Raw genomic sequence first — 18,098 nt, forward strand, 5'->3', positions numbered from 1 at the left:
AGCTGTCTGGACCAGTCCGAAGTCGGTGATCTAGAACTTTACGTCAGGATATGAGAGTCGGTGCCATTGTTTGTTGAAGGCCTTTGGGCAGCCTTGGCTGAAATTCAGACAGAAGCCCCATTTTACCTTCCTCAGATGTTTTCTGTTTATTGATCCCCAGCTCTAATCCAGACCTGTTAGGCCCTTTCTCCTACTGTATTAGTGCCTTTTTGAAGTCCAGTCATAACTCCAGAACGTGCTATTCAAGCCACAGTTCTAAGGAAATAAAAATCTGGCTAGTGATTTACCTTTTCAAATAAAAAAATAGGCAATTATACTTTAAAGGTATTTTGACCCTTGTGATAAAACACCTGTCAAACTGTTGTCAGGAAACTGGCCAATGGTTTTAATGACCTTCAGATGGAATGTTTAGTGTAGAAATCCCTTTACATAATAGCTTTAAATAGAAACCATTTGGATCTTGGCAGTTTGGTTTTCAGACATTTTACAAACAGGTGTTACACGGCCCTTGAGTAAAAAACCCAAAATTTATTAAATTAGTCCCCATGTATCTAGAGCTTCTCAGTTAAGCATAATGCTTAAAGTAGTGAATGCACTTGACCCTTGAACATCATGGGTGTTAGTGGGCGCCAACTTCCTGCACATTTGAAATCGTGTATAACAGTTGACTCCCCCAAAACTTAACTATTAATAGCCTACAGCTGACTGGAAGCTTTACTAATAATGTAATCAGTTGATTAACTCGTATTTTGTACATTACTGTATTTATATAATAAAGTAAGCTGGAGAAAAGAAAATGTTATTAAGAAAAACATAAGAAAGATAATACATTTACAGTACTGTGCTGTATTTATTTTAAAAATCCACATAGAAGTAGACTTGAACAGGTCAAACCCCTGTTGTTCAAAGGTCAACTGTATTTAATTTTTTTGGTTAACTAAAGATTAATAAAAAATACCTTTCAGGGATTTTTGTTTTTTAAATACTTCCAAAGTATGCCAGTATTCTTCACTATGTTAGATCATACCTGAATCTTTATTTGATGATTAGGGATAGTGTAACCACCAAGATTCACTGTAATAGGAATTCTCTTTGTATAGTGTTCTAGATCTAAAAGGTGTAGAAAAGCATAATCTGCCCCTTTTTTTGCTTGAATTCCTAATTTGATTTTCTTTGGTTCTTCTCTATATAAAGTCGAGTTGCCTGAGAGCCCTGTTTGGTAAGGTTCTAGATCATCAAACTGTGAACTTGTAGTAGATTTCAGAAGAGCAGGACTATGGTGGGCCCTTTTCCTTTGAGATAGTAAAGGATTCAGTGACAGAATGATTATCTCTAAAAAGGCATAATTTTTACCTGAGGGAAAAGAAGGGGATGTTTCTCAAAAACCGAACAGGTCACCTGTGAAGCGGTTACTCTATGCCAAGCCCTGTTCTGAATGTTCGGACGCCCATGATCTCTTCATCTTCTGGCCAGCCTGAGGAGGTGTGTGCCATTATCATGGCTGCTTAGGGATTAGAAGACCTTAGGGAGGTTCAAGTAACTTTAGTTTGACCTGCGGTCAGACCCAGGGCTGCTCAGTTTAAAAGCCTAATTACTCAACCTCTGCTGCCCGTCTCCTGCGGAGCGCGTGTGCCCGGGTCACACCGGGGAGGCCCTCAGCCACAAGAAAAGCACAGACTGGAAATCAGAAGTCCTAAGTTCAAACTCCAGCCTGGGCGGAGTGACTTCGAGCATGACCCTGGCTTGCTGTGGACGCTTATATTCCCGTCTGTCAGCGGAAAGCACTGGACCAAAATCAGTTTCCTCCAGCAGCCGCATCAGGTAGAACAGTCTCCTTGTATCTCTCCCATCCTTTGGGGTTTCACCTAGAATGTTTGGAGAGGGGTTGAAAAGCAATAAATAAGAACAATAAATCAAATAACAGCCTGGGTCCCCTGTAGGCCTGAGATTTTCTGACACTGGAGATCTTATTTTTACTTCCATTTTGAGGGAAGGAAAATGCTTTTGTGTTTCTGTCGATCAAAGGTGTTACCTCCCCATGCAGAGAAGTCTCTGAGGCATCCGTACAGAGTTCATTTCAGGAAAGGCCATTGAGTATTTCATGTCATGAGCTGTAGAGGGTGCGGGATCCCGAGTGAGCAGTCTCACCGCGAACCTGCTTTCCGCCTTTCCCCGTTCTGATCACAGTTCTGTGGGTGGCAGGGCCGGGCTGGGGGCTCGGTGTGCTGGGAGGGCAGGTCTCCAAACCAGCAGATGATCCTCGGACACGTTTCAGCTCAGGTCCGACACTGTCTACCTAGAGATAGCATCAGGCCCCACCGGTTAAGGGTTCAGTCCCACAGGCCTGTCCCCACTCTAGATGCCATTTCCAAGGCCAGGTCATCACCTGTGCTTCCGGTCCACTTTGAAATCAGAGATTCTCATGACCCCCTCCTTGGGTTCAGTTAATTTTCTCAAGTAGCTCACAAACTCAGAGAAACATTTTACTTTCTAGATGACCATTTTATTACAAAAGGCAATAATTCAGGAACAGCCAGATGGAAATGATACAGAAGGGCAAGCTATGGGGAACGGTATGGAGCGGCTCTGCTCCGAGAGCACACTGCTCCCTTCAGATCCCTTCGTGTTCACCAAGCAGAAACTCCCTGAAACCCCTCCTTTTGGAATTGTATGGAGGCTTCATTACATGGGCGTGACTGATTAAGTCCTCAGCCATTGGCCACTGAACTGTCTCTAGTCCGCGTCCACTCCCGCAGGTTGGGGGGGTGGCGGTGGGAAGAAAGGATCCAGCCTCTCCAGTCACGTGCTTGGCTCTTCTGGCAACCAGCCCCATCCTTAGTGTTGGGTCCCAGAGTCATCTCTTTAATAGAGTTAGAGACAACTTAGGCTCTCATTGCTTAGGAAATTTCAAGGGTTTTAGGAGCTCTGAGCTCTAGAAATGGGCACAAAGGCCAAATACACATTTCTTTTTAAGAAAATGTTTTTATTTTATTTTATTTTTTTTTAAAGATTTTATTTATTTATTTGACAGAGAGAAATCACAAGTAGATGGAGAAGCAGGCAGAGAGAGAGAGAGAGAGAGGGAAGCAGGCTCCCTGCTGAGCAGAAAGCCCGATGCGGGACTCGATCCCAGGACCCTGAGATCATGACCTGAGCCGAAGGCAGCGGCTTAACCCACTGAGCCACCCAGGCGCCCAAGAAAATGTTTTTAAAGTTTAATCTCTGCACCCAGTGTGGGGCTCGAACTCATGGTTCAGAGATCAAGAGCCACATGCTGTACCAACTGAGCCAGCCAGGTGCCCCCAAGTACATATTCTAAATCACAATATTGGGGCACCTGGGCGGCTGGGTCAGTGAAGCCGCTGCCTTCAGCTCAGGTCATGATCCCAGGGTCCTGGAGTCAAGCCCCACATCGGGCTCCTTGCTCAGCAGGGAGTCAGCTTCTGTCCCTCGCCTTGCTCGTGCTCTCTCGCTCTCTCTCTCGCAAATGAATAAATCTTTAAAAGATAAATCACAATATCTCAGTCTCTTTTTCCGCAGAAAAGCCGGTTCTTCAGAGCAGGCACTCTTTGGACGGCTCCAAAGTCGCGGAGAAGGCGGACACCGCGCAGCCGCTGTGGATAACGCTGGCGCTGCAGAAGCAGAAGGGCTTTCGGGAGCAGCAGGCGACGCGGGAGGAGAAGAAGCAGGCCAGGGAGGCCAAGCAGGCAGAACAGCTCTCCAGAGAGAATGTGAGTGTCCGTCCGCAGCTTTCACTTTGCCCTGCCGGAGTTCGGCTCTCTTTCAGGTTGCCGGGCCTACGGGAAAGCCAAAAGCCAGAGCAGAAGCAACCCGGCTGAGCGGCGGAGAGCGCCTGGGCCAGAGCAGAAGCCGAGCCCCGCTCAACCGGGGCGGTGCGCTCCGGGTTTGCTGTGGTTTCCTCGTGTTCTTCCCTTACCTGGACTCGGGAGGACCCGGGACGAGCAGGGACCCAGGCCCGCGGTCCCACGAGAACTAGGAGCGGGATCGCGCTTGAGCAGGGACTTGGGAGGAAGATCCGAGTCTTGTCTGCGGCCCTGAATTGCCGGGCTGCTCGCTGGGCCTCTGCAAAGTGGCTTCCGTTGGAGCCGCGCTGCTCCGCGGTTGGCGGCTCGGCCCCGCGCTGCTCCCAGGGGCGGTGCAGCGGCCCCGCGACGGGCAGAGGTTGCGGGCCAGCGGCCAGAGGGCCCCATGGCCTTGCACGGTCAGACTTCCCGTGTCCCCAGGTTGACAACCCACGTGCCCGACTCTCCCCCAGGTCGGCGGCGGCCTGCAGCCCGGAGGCGGCAGTGGCGGCAGGGCCGGGTCCCCGCACAAGGCCCGCGCCCCGCCCGAGGAGAAGCAGCCCGAGACGGCCGCGTCCAGGCTTGAGCGCAGGGAGCAGCTGAAAAAGGCCAACACGCTTCCTACATCTGTGACAGGTAGGGAGAGCAGGTCCCTGCCTGTGTCGTGTGGTGACAGGCTTGTCTCAGAGCTGCCCTGTGTCGGTGAGAGCGAGCGTGAGCGCAGCCCGCGAGGCCCCGCCGGGCGCAGGCTGCCTCCCCCACCCACCCCGGCCTCTCGGAGGAGCGTCTGCTAAATCCCACCGGAGCCTCCACCACGGGCGTCTGCTGGTGCACGGTTCCCTCACCCTTGGGGCAGTGGGGAGGTCTCGGATTTGTAGCATTTGACAGTTTTCACGGGGTAAACCCTCCCGCTGCACCCAGTTTCCGGTTCCCAGTGTGGTATCCGCTGGTCCCCCGAGTTCCTGAATGTGACCGGGCCCTCGCCGCGCCCCCGCGGCCTCTAGTCCCCGGGGCGTGAGCTGCACTAACCTGCTCCTGCCGGGGAGACTGGAGACCCTAAGATCGGTTCAAGGAAGGAAGAGGCAAGGTTATAACAGGATTTGGGGGAAAGGGTGAAGTTTAGGTACGATTCAGTGGAGTGGGGTTTTGACAGGTTCAGGACAGAGCAAGAGTTGTCTATAAAGGGGCTGATTTCCAACCTGGGCTGAAAAGTAGACCCGGGTCTTGTTTCCAGGCAAAAGCTGGATGGTCTCCACTCACTGAGGGGATTTCAAAAAGCAAGTTTCTGGCCAGCATGACTTTAGAGGGCAAGGTTTTCCAGCTGAGTTGTTTATGAAACACTGCTGTTAATATATTCAGGACACATAAAGACATTTTTAAAAAAAATTCTTTATTCTGTTAAAGCGATCCTGTAACATTTCAAACTATTTCCTTGTTACAAATCACTTGAAGGATGGAGAGGAGTTGGCGCGAGCTTTCTCCCGGCGGTTAGCAGAGCACCCCTTTTCCCTTCTGGGCAAGCACCCAGAGACCCGGACTGTTTTATGCCTCTGTCACCTGCTAGCTCAGGTTTGGAGATATAAAGAGGTCCTGCCCTTGAAGCTCTATATACTGTTTTGGTGAGGAGAAAAAAACAACTATATTAGAAGAGCACTTTGGAGCACTGTGTAATTTCTCAGAAACTTCACGGACGTAATTTCATTTGATCTTACACCCAGGACCTGAGGGTTCTAACCATATGGGTTATCACAGGGATCACTCTTTCAAAATAAAATTCCAAAGTCAGGGATCACACCTTTCTCTGTGTGACTTCTGTGGAAGTGCCAGAGACTTAATGCAGTTCAGAGTGGCTCCGCTCAATGAAGCAAACATTTGTTCCGACCTATTTGTCTTTTGTATCAGTATTTCCCGACTTCTTTCCGTGGGTAGGCCATTGCCACGGGCACTAAATAGGACTCCGAGATAAGCCCGGATCCCTCACCTTAAGAAGCCTTTAAGGTCAGGTGAAGAAAGAACTGGGAGACAAGCCTGGAAGTGGTCAGAGCTGGCAGGAGTAGGGACCTCGGGTGGGCGGGCGGGGGCGGGGGACGGGGGGCAGCCCAGGCCTGCTCGGGGGAGAAGGTAGCTTTTGACCTCACCAGTTATATAAATTCAGGCTACTGGTTGGATGTCTGTCTTCATGGAACTGTCCAGCTGGATAACTAGAATCATAGCATTTACCTTTTATTTTCTATCATGGAGGCATAGCTTCTGTGCATAAAAATTAGGCTTCCAGAAACTCTGAGATTAAATGCAGCTGCACTCTAGTTCTGTAAGCAGTAGTTGTGATCACATCGCTTGCTTTCCCTAATCCTTCTCACTAAAGATGCCCAGCGTCTCACGGGGTTTCCTTTCTGAATCTTGTACTTCTAACTCCTCAGAACGAGGCTCTGACTTACGCTTATCCTTTCCCTTCAAAACGCAACCCAGTGGAGATCTCGGATTCAGCGCCCCCCGCGCCGCTGGTGAAAGAAGTCACCAAGAGGTTCTCAACCCCGGATGCTGCCCCGGTGTCAACAGAACCAGCCTGGCTGGCTTTGGCCAAAAGGAAAGCCAAGGCCTGGAGCGACTGTCCACAGATCATTAAGTAGGGCGACTTTCATCCACTTCTGCCAGCTCTTGGCTCCTCTCTTGCCCTTGTTATTTATTTTTTATATGAGGTGAAGACACCACACTAGGGAAAAGCAGCATGTGTAATAGGCTCTAAAATCATGTGCAGAAACTGAATCGGCGGCATTCCTTGTCAAGTGTATTTGCACAATCCTAGGTCCTGGTGCCTGGGGCTCCTCCTTGTTCTCAAGAGAAACTTCCATCCGAGGGACCACGTGAAGCAGAATCTCCAAACTAAGAATTTTTCACAAGAGCCTACTAGGCCCCTTCTACACATACACATGCACACACCATTTAGAACAGGACTTTTGCCAATCTTTTAAATGATTTTTCAGTTCTCCAACTTACTTAATCTGGAACATTTACCCTACCATATGTTTGGTGGTTTCTTTCCTTTTCTACAATCATGGTGAGAGAAAGGGCCATACAGACAGAAACAAGATGCCGGTTCTCCCGAGTGCACTGAGTAACTGGGAATCCTAACAGCCTGGCTGCCGTCTCTGCCCGTGTCTGCTTTTCTGACGTCCCCTCATCTGCACCTGACACAGCGCATCTCCTCACCCTTCCGCCGCACTGATGTCCCATAGGTCCTGTCATACCAGTGCTCTCCGTAAAGACGTGTTAAACATTTGGCCCATGTGGCTCCGAGGGAACATTTTTATTTAGGATCATGAAGAAAGGAAGCGACAGATTGCCTTCCCAGCTCCGAGAATCTCCCCCAGTGCGGTGGTTAAGGCGTCCGGCTCCGTCTCCTGCCTTCCGAGTTAGAGCCTGTGAGTCCAGGCCGGGAAGGTCTAGCAGACGAATTCTGACACATCCCAAAGGAGTACCGGGGGATACACTGCTTCCAGGGTAATCGAGCTTTTAAAACTCTGAAGGGGAGGCTCATTTTACCCAAATAAGTGAGAGGAAAAATAAAAAAACAATCCCCCAAGCCAGACTTCTACTCTAAGATAGGAGAAGCTACTGACGTTGAATGTCTCTGAATATCCCTTAGGTCTTTAGGGAGAATTTAACAGGAAGCCAAGACTTGGAGCCTTTGTACTGAGGACTTCTGTGGAAGTTTCTTCACCATAGTTGAGTGATTCATATTCAGTCAGCTGTTCAACGGCATTTATAATTTTGAGCATTCACCTTGGTACCTTTAAAAACCATCTCCGAGTCTTCAGTGGCCTTGCTGCTATCCGTACACGTGGTCCAGAGAAGGGACGTGGCAGTTCAAAAGCATGAGGCACAGACCCACCAGCAAAGCCACACGTTGCCAACACGGACGTTACAGCGCATGGGGGTGGCACATTCTCCTCGGCCGGAACCGAGCCCCACAGTAGAAGTACACCTCTCTCGCCCAGTGCATGGGGAGCTGCATTCCTTTTTCCTCTCTTGCAAAAACACATCTTCCCATCATCCATCGTTATTTGCCTCTACGCAGAGCTCATTTGACTGGCAACGTATCGTTGCTGTCACTCCCCGTGTAGAAGGCATTTTCTTTCTGGAAACGATGGCTCAGCCCCATGGTTAGCAGCGGGCAGGTGTGGTCAAGCGGACAGTTGTACCCTTGCAAGTTGGCTTTAATGTTCTATAGACCAGACCTTCCATCTGTTAAGAATCAGTGTAACTAATTTTCTTTTATTTCTCTGGGAAGCAATTAATAGCCCGCTGCATGTTTTCCACACCGATGTTCATTTCTAAATCAGACGTGGCGGCATTTGTTCGTTCTCAGTGGTGTCACTACAGACAGAACACACTTTCTAATGGGAGTCTTTCCACTAGAGCCCTGGTCTGCAGGACAGCGAGAATCCTTCTGAACTTTTCCTCTCATCCTGCCAGCTCCGGGGGACACCGCAGTGAGGGCGGAGGACGGGGAAGCAGGTCACTGGCGAAGGGTCCTAGGTGAGCCACCGCTGCTGGCGCACATGGCACCGAGCACACACAAAGTAGGAGAAAATACCTCAGTTACACAGTTTCTCTTCAAGTCTTCAAAAGTAAAAGGGTACACTGAGGACGGTAGTCACAGCACTTACTTCCAGCAACTTCTAAAGGGTCCATGTTTAATATTTCATGTAAAATGGCTCCAAATTTGCACTAAATACCAATGAAGTGTTATTTTGCTTTAGTTGTGTTGCAGTCTTTTCTGATCAACGAACTATGGGGGAAATTCTGTAAAAAGAAAAAACTTTTTTTTTTTAAATGAATGATTGCTATGTTAAATGTTTTTTTTTTTAACTTAAACGTACTTCTCTTGGCAAAGGTAACAGATTAACCTCTGCTCATAAACATATATATATATATAAATAACTATAGAGTTTTTTGTTTACTTTTTTAATTTTTCAAGTGCAATTGTTTCTTACACATTACTATTAAATTATCATTTTAGCCAGTTATCAGCAAATTATAGTATGTATTCATTGTCTCTTCTTGTCACATTTAGTTTGCTTATTTTAAAGCAGAAACATTAGTTACACGTGTCTTGCAATATTTTTACCAATAATAAAATTAGAGACAACAATGAAAAATATCTTAGTGTGATTTGAATATTATTTTGAGATTTTTGGTTGTATAAAGTTTTAATGTAAAATGTCTATTATTGAAGGAAAATGATCTTTCAATAAAAAACACCTACAAGATCTTCAGCACTGATGGAATTTCCTTTCCAAGGTGAAGTTTTTGCTCATTTCAGGGACCATCTACAAGTAAGCTGACGTTTATGTAACTTTTGTTGAGAAAGAAACATGTCAAGGCATTTTATGTGCTACCTTGTATTTTTTACTAGGTGACCCAGAGAAAAGTAATGAATAGGGGCAAATAAAATGTTTCTTTCAGTCCTAAATTGGAATTGAATGCTCTGCATGTCAGAGAAAATACTACCCCGCAGCCTCCTTCTCCGTGTGTGGGCTGCAGAACTGCCGCGGCGGCGGAAGCTTCCGGCCCAGGCCAGACCTGCTGACTCACAGGCCTACACACCGGGGCATGGTTGAGGGAGGTGAGCGAGCTTTCCACCTTGGGGGCCACAAAGCTGATTAAGATAAACCCTACTCTATTACAATATTTGTTTTTAAATAAGAATTAGTACTTGGCGCACTTGCTAGCTCAGTTGGTAGAGCATGGGACTCAGTCTTGGGAGTTCAAGCCCCATGTTGGGCTTAGAGACTACTTAAAAATTAGTACAAATTCCATTGTGAACAAATATCAAAATTTTCAATAAAGACAGGGGGTTTTATGGCTATATTAAATGAAGACTGGGGTCAGTATTCTGATTTTTCTTTCTGCCTCAGGCTTTGCCACATGGCTTAGCAAAGCACCCTTTCAGCCCTGGTAACTGGACTGTGCATGTGGGCGGCAGGCCGGCCGCGGCGGGCCGGCGTCTGCGTCAGTGGGTTGAGCATCTGAGCTTCAAGGACAGCAGCTTGTGTCTTCCCCAGGCCAAAGTCATGGTGATTTCAGGAATTCACTGTTCCTGGCTATAGACTTCTAGTCCTTGTCCCAACTCTCTAAGCTATCCAATATTCTTTTTAATAATTCTTTTCTGCTTAGGGGCGCCTGAGTGGCTCAGTCATTTAAGCCTCTGCCTTCGGCTCAGGTCATGATCCCAGGGTCCTAGGATCGAGCCCTGCACCAGTCTTCCTGCTCAGTGGGGAGTCTGCTTTTCCCTCTCGTGCATACACTCTCAAATAAATAAACTATTAAAAAAAAAAAAAAAGTGGGGCGCCTGGGTGGCTCAGTGGGTTAAGCCTCTGCCTTCGGCTTAGGTCATGATCTCAGGGTCCTGGGATCGAGCCCCACATCGGGCTCTCTGCTCAGCGGGGAGCCTGCTTCCCTCCCCGCCGCCCCGCCTGCCTCTCTGCCTACTTGTGATCTCTCTCTCCCTCCTCTCAAATAAATTAAATTAAAATCTTAAAAAACAACAACAACAACAAAAAACCAGGTTATTTTCTGCTTAAAATAGCCCAAGTTGACTTCTGTAGCTTGCAGCTAAGAATTCTGGCATGTTTGATATTTGGGCCTTTACTGAAGAACAAATGGACAAATGAAACTGATACCACAGTTGACTATGGAGATGAAGGGAAGCTAAACAATAGGAAACATTTCTGTTACGTTTTTTTGTTTTGTTTTGTTTAAATTTTATTTATTTGACAGCCAGAGATTACAAGTAGGCAGAGAGGCAGAGAGAGGAGGAAGCAGGCTCCCTGCTGAGCAGAGAGCCTGATGCGGGGCTCGATCCCAGGACCCTGGGATCATGACCTGAGCCGAAGGCAGAGGCTTCAACCCACTGAGCCACCCAAGCGCCCCCATTTCTGTTACGTTAAGTGCTTGGGAGCAAGTGTCTGGGAGGCGATAGGCCCTAAATAGCAGTGACTTCTACCACGAGGGGCGAAATTCTCAGTATCGTAGCAAAAAAAAAAAAAAAAAAAAAAAAATGCTGATTTATTACCTGAACTAGATCATGAAATTCCAAAGAAAATCGAGACATCTGTCCACCTTTTGAGTAATTTAAGTGATGTGAAAAAGAATAGCACATACGTTTTGTTCTAGTGATCTTCGCTACTACCACCCAAAACTTACTACCCTAACATACTACCCTAAAACTTAGTGGCTTAAAACTGCCATTTTATTATTTCTCGGGATCCTGTGGGTGAGGAATTAAACGTCTGGCACCAGGATAGCCTGACCAGCTGGGGCTGGCTGGAATGCCGGAGCCCGGTGCCTGGGACGTCCCCTGTCCCCGTGATCTGGCTTTCTCGGGTTGTAGAGCATGGTGTTAGGGCCTCTCCCTCCCCACGCAGCCTCTCCATTTGGCCACCAGACTTTCTATGTGGCAGCTCATGAGTTCTGTGAAAGCAGAAGCTGCCAGGCCTTCTTAAAGCTGAGGCTCAAAAGTGACAATAACGTCACCTCCACGGTGCATTCTGCTGGCTAAAGCAGAACATGGACTCAGCCCAGGTGCAAGAGGAGGAGGAGGGATGGTCCACGGGGGCATCTTCATGCCAGCAAATGTGGCTGTGAGCGAAGTGCTATGGGACTGGAGAAGCAGCTCCAGCCCCAAACCATACAAATTATGAGAAATCAGGATAATTGAAAGGATATAGGGTATTTCCCTTCCTAGTGTTTGTTGTGTGCCCTTTCGCCAAGCCAGTGAACAACAACAAAAAGACCTACGGCCACAAAATCAATAAACTGATAAACAGAGGTACAAAAATATTAAGGTTTGTGTGTCAAAAATTGGAAAAAAGAGGGTAAATCAACTTAAAACTCTACTATAGGAAGACACAGATATATAGATATAATACTGGTATTCTGTTCATTTAAAAATACTAATAAATAAGGAACCTAATTTGACAAAAAGCCTCACCTTTGAAAACCTTTGTTACGAATCTCACTGTAAATAGGTTAAGTGGAACATCACATCGTGGACTAAGTTTTTAACCCACTGGGTATATTCTGATCTTGTTTTTCACAGAAGTCTTCTATTTAAAAAAAAAAAGAAAAAATCCCAAAGTTGAATATCTGTAGCCTAATTAAAAGAAAGTAATAAATAGATGGTTCTGTCCTATAATTCCTTTTAAAAGCACTTGTTCCTACTGAAGTAAAGTATAATCCTTCTCCAATAAAGTATAATCGGCAAGTTTCTTAGGCAAAATATAATCTTTAGTAAAAAATAAGACTATCCAAATGCTTTATAATATTTTCAGACAGCTCAGATAATCCAGTAAGAACGGAGTCTGATTATATTTGATAGCCACCCAACAAATCCAGACAATAAACATAATTATTTCTACATCCAATAATAAGCATTGATTCCCAGACCACAGGAGAAGAGAAAACTTCCCCCGGAAGTTCATACACGCTTTGCAGTTGTCCACTCTTAGAGTCCAAGATCCACAGCTTCCCATCAGTAGATGCTGCTGCCAGCAACATTTCACTGCTGCCTTCTTGGCGATGGAAAGCAAACGGTGTTGCATACACCCGTGAAGTTGTTTCAAATTTCCACTGGAGATGACCTTTCATATTACAACAGTAGATAAAGCAATCGTGGGAACCAAAAAATATTTCTTGCTCTGATGCTGAGGTACATGGGGACGAAAAGATGGGCTCCCCGGTGGAGAACTGCCAGACCTGAAGGGTGATGAAGGCAAAAATCATTCATTCATCTAATTTCAATTCTCCTATAGAGTGAAGCTTGATTTTTTATTTTTTTTTCTTAGAAAATAATAAAGTCTTTTATTTTTGTAAACTGGAGAAATTCATCAGACACAGTTAAGGGGAAAAAAATCAAGGGAGATAAAAATATTTCTCTATCTGTAGTGGCTGTTAACGCACCGTGTTTACGGATGCTACATCAGCGGCGCAGAGCGGGCCGCCACGCTTCTTACGGCAGTTTAAGTTTTCAGGGCCAAGTGGAGCTGCACTTCACAGTTCCTCTTAACGAAGTCAGTACGAGCCCTCTGAGTAAAAATGCTTCAAAGGATGTGGAATGGACTAAGAATCAGGTTCACCAAAAGTGATTAAAAAACAAACAAACCACAGATTAAGTAAAAGACCCCGAATCACTAAGGAAATGTTGAAAAAGGAAAACAAAACTAGGGTCATCACGTTGCCTGATTTCAAGCTTTCTACAAAGCTTTGATCACCAAGTCAGCGTGGTCCTGACACAAAAGCAGACACACAGACCAGTGGAACAGTGTAGAGAGCCCAGATATGGACCCTCAACTCTACAGCCGACTAATCTTCGACAAAGCAGGAAAAAATACAGAGTGGAAAAAAGACAGTCTCTTCAATAAATTGTGCTGGGAAAATTGGACAGTTATGTACAGAAGAATGAAACTTGACCATTCTCTTAAACCATACATAAAGATAAACTCAAAATGGATGAAAGACCTCAGTGTGAGCCAGGAATCCATCAAAATCCTAGAGGAGAACACAGGCAGTAACCTCTTAGGCCTAAGTCTAAGGTCGTGTTTGCAAATGCACAGTAACAGCGGCACAGTAAGAACGAAATGAACGCAGTGGGCCTCTTCGCGCAATCGGATTTGTAATCCTAATTCTGTCCCTCACTTAGACAAAATCACTCTCGTCTTTCTACGGGTCATCCAAAAAAAAAAAAAAAAAAAAGGAATAATAGCATATTCAAACGACTTTGTAAATTAAAATACTAAGTGAACATAATAAAAGATTTCATCACAAAGTAATTGTCACACGGCAAGAGGAACTGCCAGGCTATGAGAGCTGAGAGTAGAAGGAAAAGCAGCAGAATCCATGCTGGCCAGGACCAGGCTAACTCGGGCTGGAACTTGTGTGCTCGAGGCCACCACCAAGCCTCCAGAGCACACATCCAGCACCGGTTATGCCCTCAGTGACAGTGACCTGTGGATAAAGAAGCGGAGATGATGCTCCCAACAAAAGAGCTCATGTCACCCAGAAGCAGCCTCCCTGCCAGTCATGATGTTGAAGACGGGACGTCCACTCGGTGCAATCTGGGTTATGCAACCTATTTCGGTATTCACAGAAAAGGCAGAGGCTTCTTTAAATATTCAAAACGTCAACAGAAGTTATAATAAAATTGGCTAAAAGCTGGTAAAGTTTTTAAAATTAGAGGCGGGCATGGCACAGCAGCAGAACCGTGCTTGAGTAGAATCTTCAATATGCTATCCCCTCCTTCAAAAAGTAAGACAATCTACCATCCCCTCATTCCAAAATCAAGAAACCCATGGCCTGACAATTAAAATCAAACTTGTTTTCAACACAGGGAGTTGAACGATGTTTATAAAATTTAACTACGATGACTTGGAAAAAGATACATAAAATAAGACCAGAAATTTTTCACCTGTTCTCCACAGTGAGTAAAGCAGAGTAAACTCCCATCCACGCAGCCAATACAAACATACTGCAGGCCACACCGTGGAGAAGAAAAGAGTGGTTTTCCACAGGAATATTGCCAAACTCTCTTCCCAGTGGCCTGTCATGGGCAAAAAGTGATTGACAGTGTTTAAGTCATCCTACTAATCTACTAATCAATTACCCTTTACAAAACAAACTCATAAATCTCCCAGAGGCGAAGCTATAAACATCAGAGTAAGCTATAATGGCATGCTGACAACCTAAATGAAGCTAGTACACGTACACACAGCTATGAAATTAGTGCTCTTTATGAGAGCTGTGATAACAACTTACAATAAAACCAGGAAATAATTAGTACATAAGATCTATCCTCAAACCATTCTAAGTTCTAGTATGACCGGGAAACTTCTGTCAATTTAAAAAAGAGATAAAAGACACATAGAACTTCTATTTTCTCATCCTTCTAGACTTCATGTTATATTTAATGAGCTCTGGTTCAGTAAGAACTCGACTATATCTAATTAAAAACTACTTCGAATTGCAAAAATAAAGCACTTAAAAATAGGTAATAACGTCAATACGTATTTTATGCCTACAGGATTTATAGCCAGTAAAAGTCCTCCCAGTGTAGCCACGTATAAGTGGTGTGGAAGCAGGCTCAAACAAGGGGAAGATGAGACAGTTCCTCCACAGTGTAACTTCCAAACACACTTCTTTTCCTGCAAATAAGAAAGCAAATTAATTGGCTTGTGTTGGTGGTTAACAAATCTACATGCCCTAATCCTCACGATATTATGTCTATTTAGTTAAGTAACTTTTTATTCTTAGTATAAAAGGAATACAGGCTCCTCGTATAGACTCCAGTCAGCATAAAGACAAGGACCACCCAGAGATAACTATGTTAATAGTTTAGCATTTTTTCCTTTTGATATTTTTGGGACATGTACAGTTTAATACAGAGATCATCCTGAGTATATACTGAATATATATCTACTTTGTTTTTAAAAGATCTTATTTATTTGAGAGAAGAGAGAGAACAAGCAGAGAGGAGGAGCAGGCCCCCCACTGAGCAGGGAGCCCAATGTGCTGCTCCATCCCGGGACCTGGACCTGAGCTGAAGGCAGGCGCTTAACTGACAGCCACGCAGGCGCCCCTACCTCGTATGTCATTTAGTTCACTTACTTGGTAAAACTATTTAGACGCTACTTTAATGCATAACATCCCATCTGAACATAAAATAATTTATCTTATCACTGAACGTTGTCTGGAACTGATTTCCTGGTACTATGAACAACTTAGAAATACACATCTTGGTGTACACGTATGTCCATGTTTCTGACTGGTTTGCCAGGATAGAAGAATTTTACTGCATCAAAGGATATGAAAGTTACCTGTGGCCAAACTGTTTTCCTCAGAGGCTTCACTAGTTACGACCTCCCCCAACTCCCACCAGCATTTACCATACCGTTCTGATCTAATATTGTTTCTTCATCATGTAGTTTAAAATTTTCATTCTTTTGATTATTAAAGGTATGAAACACTTAAATATACTTACAAGGCATTTCTTCTTTGGGGTCTTTTATGTTTAGAGCCTTCATTTTTCTATATGGGTCTTTATAAATTGCCTTTGTTCTTTATTTCCGTTTATTCTTATCAATGATTTTTTTTTTTAATTTATTTATTGGACAGAGAGAGAGATCACAAGTAGGCAGAGGCAGGCAGAGAGAGAGGAGGAAGCAGGCTCCCTGCCGAGTAGAGAGCCCGATGTGGGGCTCGATCCCAGCACCCTGGGATCATGACCTGAGCCGAAGGCAGAGGATCAACCCACTGAGCCACCCAGGCGCCCCAATGATTTTTTTTTTTTAAAGATTTATTTATTTGACTGACAGAGATCACAAGTATGCAGAGCAGCAGGCAGAGAGAGAGGCGGGGAAGCAGGCTCCCTGCTGAGCAGAGAGCCCGATGTGGGGCTCGATCCCAGGACCCTGGGATCATGACCTGAGCCGAAGGCAGAGGCTTAACCCACTGAGCCACCCAAGCGTCCCTCTTATCAATGATTTTTAACCATAGCACTTGCTTCACATTGTTTCCCCAACTTATCAGGTCTTACTGATATTTTCCTTTGTGATCCTTTTATTGTCAAGATAGTAATTCTAATTTCTTTATATTTAAAAACTCTGAGTAGCAAATTCATTTGTGAAAATCTGGTAAGGAAGTTAAAAATGTCTTCAGATATGAAGACTGTTAATTAATTAACTCATTCTTCCCAAAGTGCTAAATTTAGGGAAGAGTTAATACCTGCTCCCTTAGTCAAGAGCACCTGACAGTTTCACATTCTTCTAAGCTTAGAGGAAACCGATGGGGTGAATTCTCACATAAATATCCAGAGCATATGCGTGCTGGTCGTGAGAGCCGACGTAGAGGAGCCCTGTGGTTGGATCCACGGCTGCCGAGCTCTTGACAGCATCCTCCGTAGGAAACGTCCAGTGTGTTTCTCCACTATTACTTTTCAGAACATAAACTAACCCATTATAACAGCCTGTCGGGAGACAAAATAGGAAAGATGAGATTTAAATACGTCCCTGGAAAATAATTCTCCAGCCTCGATCCTGACGATTTATATTCGATGCTCTTCGTGTGTCCATCTGTGTTCGGCTCAGACTGAAATTTCAGCAATGTAAAGCAGTAACCACTTATAAAAAATATTGACTTAGGAGACACACCTTATTATGTTTTAAGTGCCCTGAAGTGCTTCACTGCAGAGAACGCAACTGAGAAACTCTCCACTGCAGAGCAGAGAGAGGCTTCAACAGACCCGGGATCAAATCTCTTCAAGGCCATCCCTGGCCAAATGACCCAGCACTGCTGAGCCTCAGTTATTTTCTGCGGTACATGGACACCTCCGCTCCAGGGTTAGTGTGATAATCAGGATAACCTGGGTAGGTACCGGCGCATATTATTTAAGAAATGCGAACATTCACAACAGCCAGCATTTACTGAGTTCCGAGTGTTCTCGGAACTTTACATCTATTAATCCATGGAATCCTCCCAATGAGGCAAGTGCTATGATATCCGCATTTTACAGATGACAAAAGGAAGCACCAAGAGCTCACGTTACTAGGGTAAAACTATGAGCTGACATGTGGCAGAGCCAGGACTTGAAGCCAACAAGTCGAGCTCCAGGCCCGGGCGCGTCACTCCAGCAAACTGCTTCTCCCAACCCACTGCGCGAATGAGGAGACAGGGCAGGAGTCCTGACCTGGTGCAGCCAGAGTAACCCAGGGGGACGTGGGGGTGCTCAAAACCTACAAGGAGAAGATCGTTCAAGTTCCCCACAGTGCATCTAACTCAGGGGAAGTTGCCTTTGGACAACGGCCCGCCATTTTCTACTCGGCTCTGCCTATGCGCATCACTTACTCCCTAGGGGCTCACTTGAGGCCCAGTTTCCGAAAAGCGATGATGCCGTCTTCTTTCGCGCAGCTACTACTTAGTAGCAAGGCAGTGGCCTGCTCAGTGATGTTCGCAGGAAGGGAAGCGCCCCTACACAGTGCAGTACCCCACGACTCAGCTGGGTAATGAAACATTTCTTTCAGTTCAGTTCATTTCCAGAAGGAAATCTTTGTGACCTTGGGTTAGGCAAAAATTTTTTGGCTAGGACATCAAAAAGCATGACCCATAACAGAAAATAAATGATCAACTGGACGTCATTAAAATTAAGAACTTCTCTTCAAAAGACATAATGTGAACGAGTAAAAGGGAAAACAAGCCACAGACTAGGAGAAAATATGTAAAACATGAATCTGATAAGGGACT

The 18,098-nt window shown here is 45.4% G+C and overlaps 2 protein-coding genes across 11 annotated transcripts in view; one reads left to right on the plus strand and one right to left on the minus strand.

Moving 5' to 3' along the window:
• CRACD (capping protein inhibiting regulator of actin dynamics) overlaps positions 1-9,076 on the plus strand; it is a 270,791-nt gene extending 261,715 nt beyond the window's left edge. For all 3 annotated transcript variants that reach the window (XM_059384309.1, XM_059384326.1, XM_059384317.1), the window contains 3 exons: positions 3,541-3,731; positions 4,277-4,439; positions 6,273-9,076. In XM_059384309.1, the coding sequence (XP_059240292.1) occupies positions 3,541-3,731; positions 4,277-4,439; positions 6,273-6,433 (515 nt within the window). In that variant the 3' untranslated portion in view covers positions 6,434-9,076. The remainder of the gene's footprint in view (positions 1-3,540; positions 3,732-4,276; positions 4,440-6,272) is intronic.
• A 3,076-nt stretch (positions 9,077-12,152) lies between these two features.
• AASDH (aminoadipate-semialdehyde dehydrogenase) overlaps positions 12,153-18,098 on the minus strand; it is a 35,930-nt gene continuing 29,984 nt past the window's right edge. For 7 of the 8 annotated variants that reach the window (XM_059384353.1, XM_059384380.1, XM_059384358.1 and 4 more), the window contains 4 exons: positions 16,661-16,824; positions 14,882-15,004; positions 14,272-14,403; positions 12,153-12,563 (listed from right to left, as the gene is read on the minus strand). In XM_059384353.1, coding sequence (XP_059240336.1) covers positions 12,174-12,563; positions 14,272-14,403; positions 14,882-15,004; positions 16,661-16,824 — 809 coding nt within the window. In that variant the 3' untranslated portion in view covers positions 12,153-12,173. Of the gene's footprint in view, positions 12,564-14,271; positions 14,404-14,881; positions 15,005-16,583; positions 16,825-18,098 lie in introns of those variants that run through there. The other variant, XM_059384390.1, reaches the window with a different exon arrangement.

Source organism: Mustela nigripes, chromosome 1 (genome assembly GCF_022355385.1).
Source record: "Mustela nigripes isolate SB6536 chromosome 1, MUSNIG.SB6536, whole genome shotgun sequence".
Classification (NCBI taxonomy): domain Eukaryota; kingdom Metazoa; phylum Chordata; class Mammalia; order Carnivora; family Mustelidae; genus Mustela; species Mustela nigripes.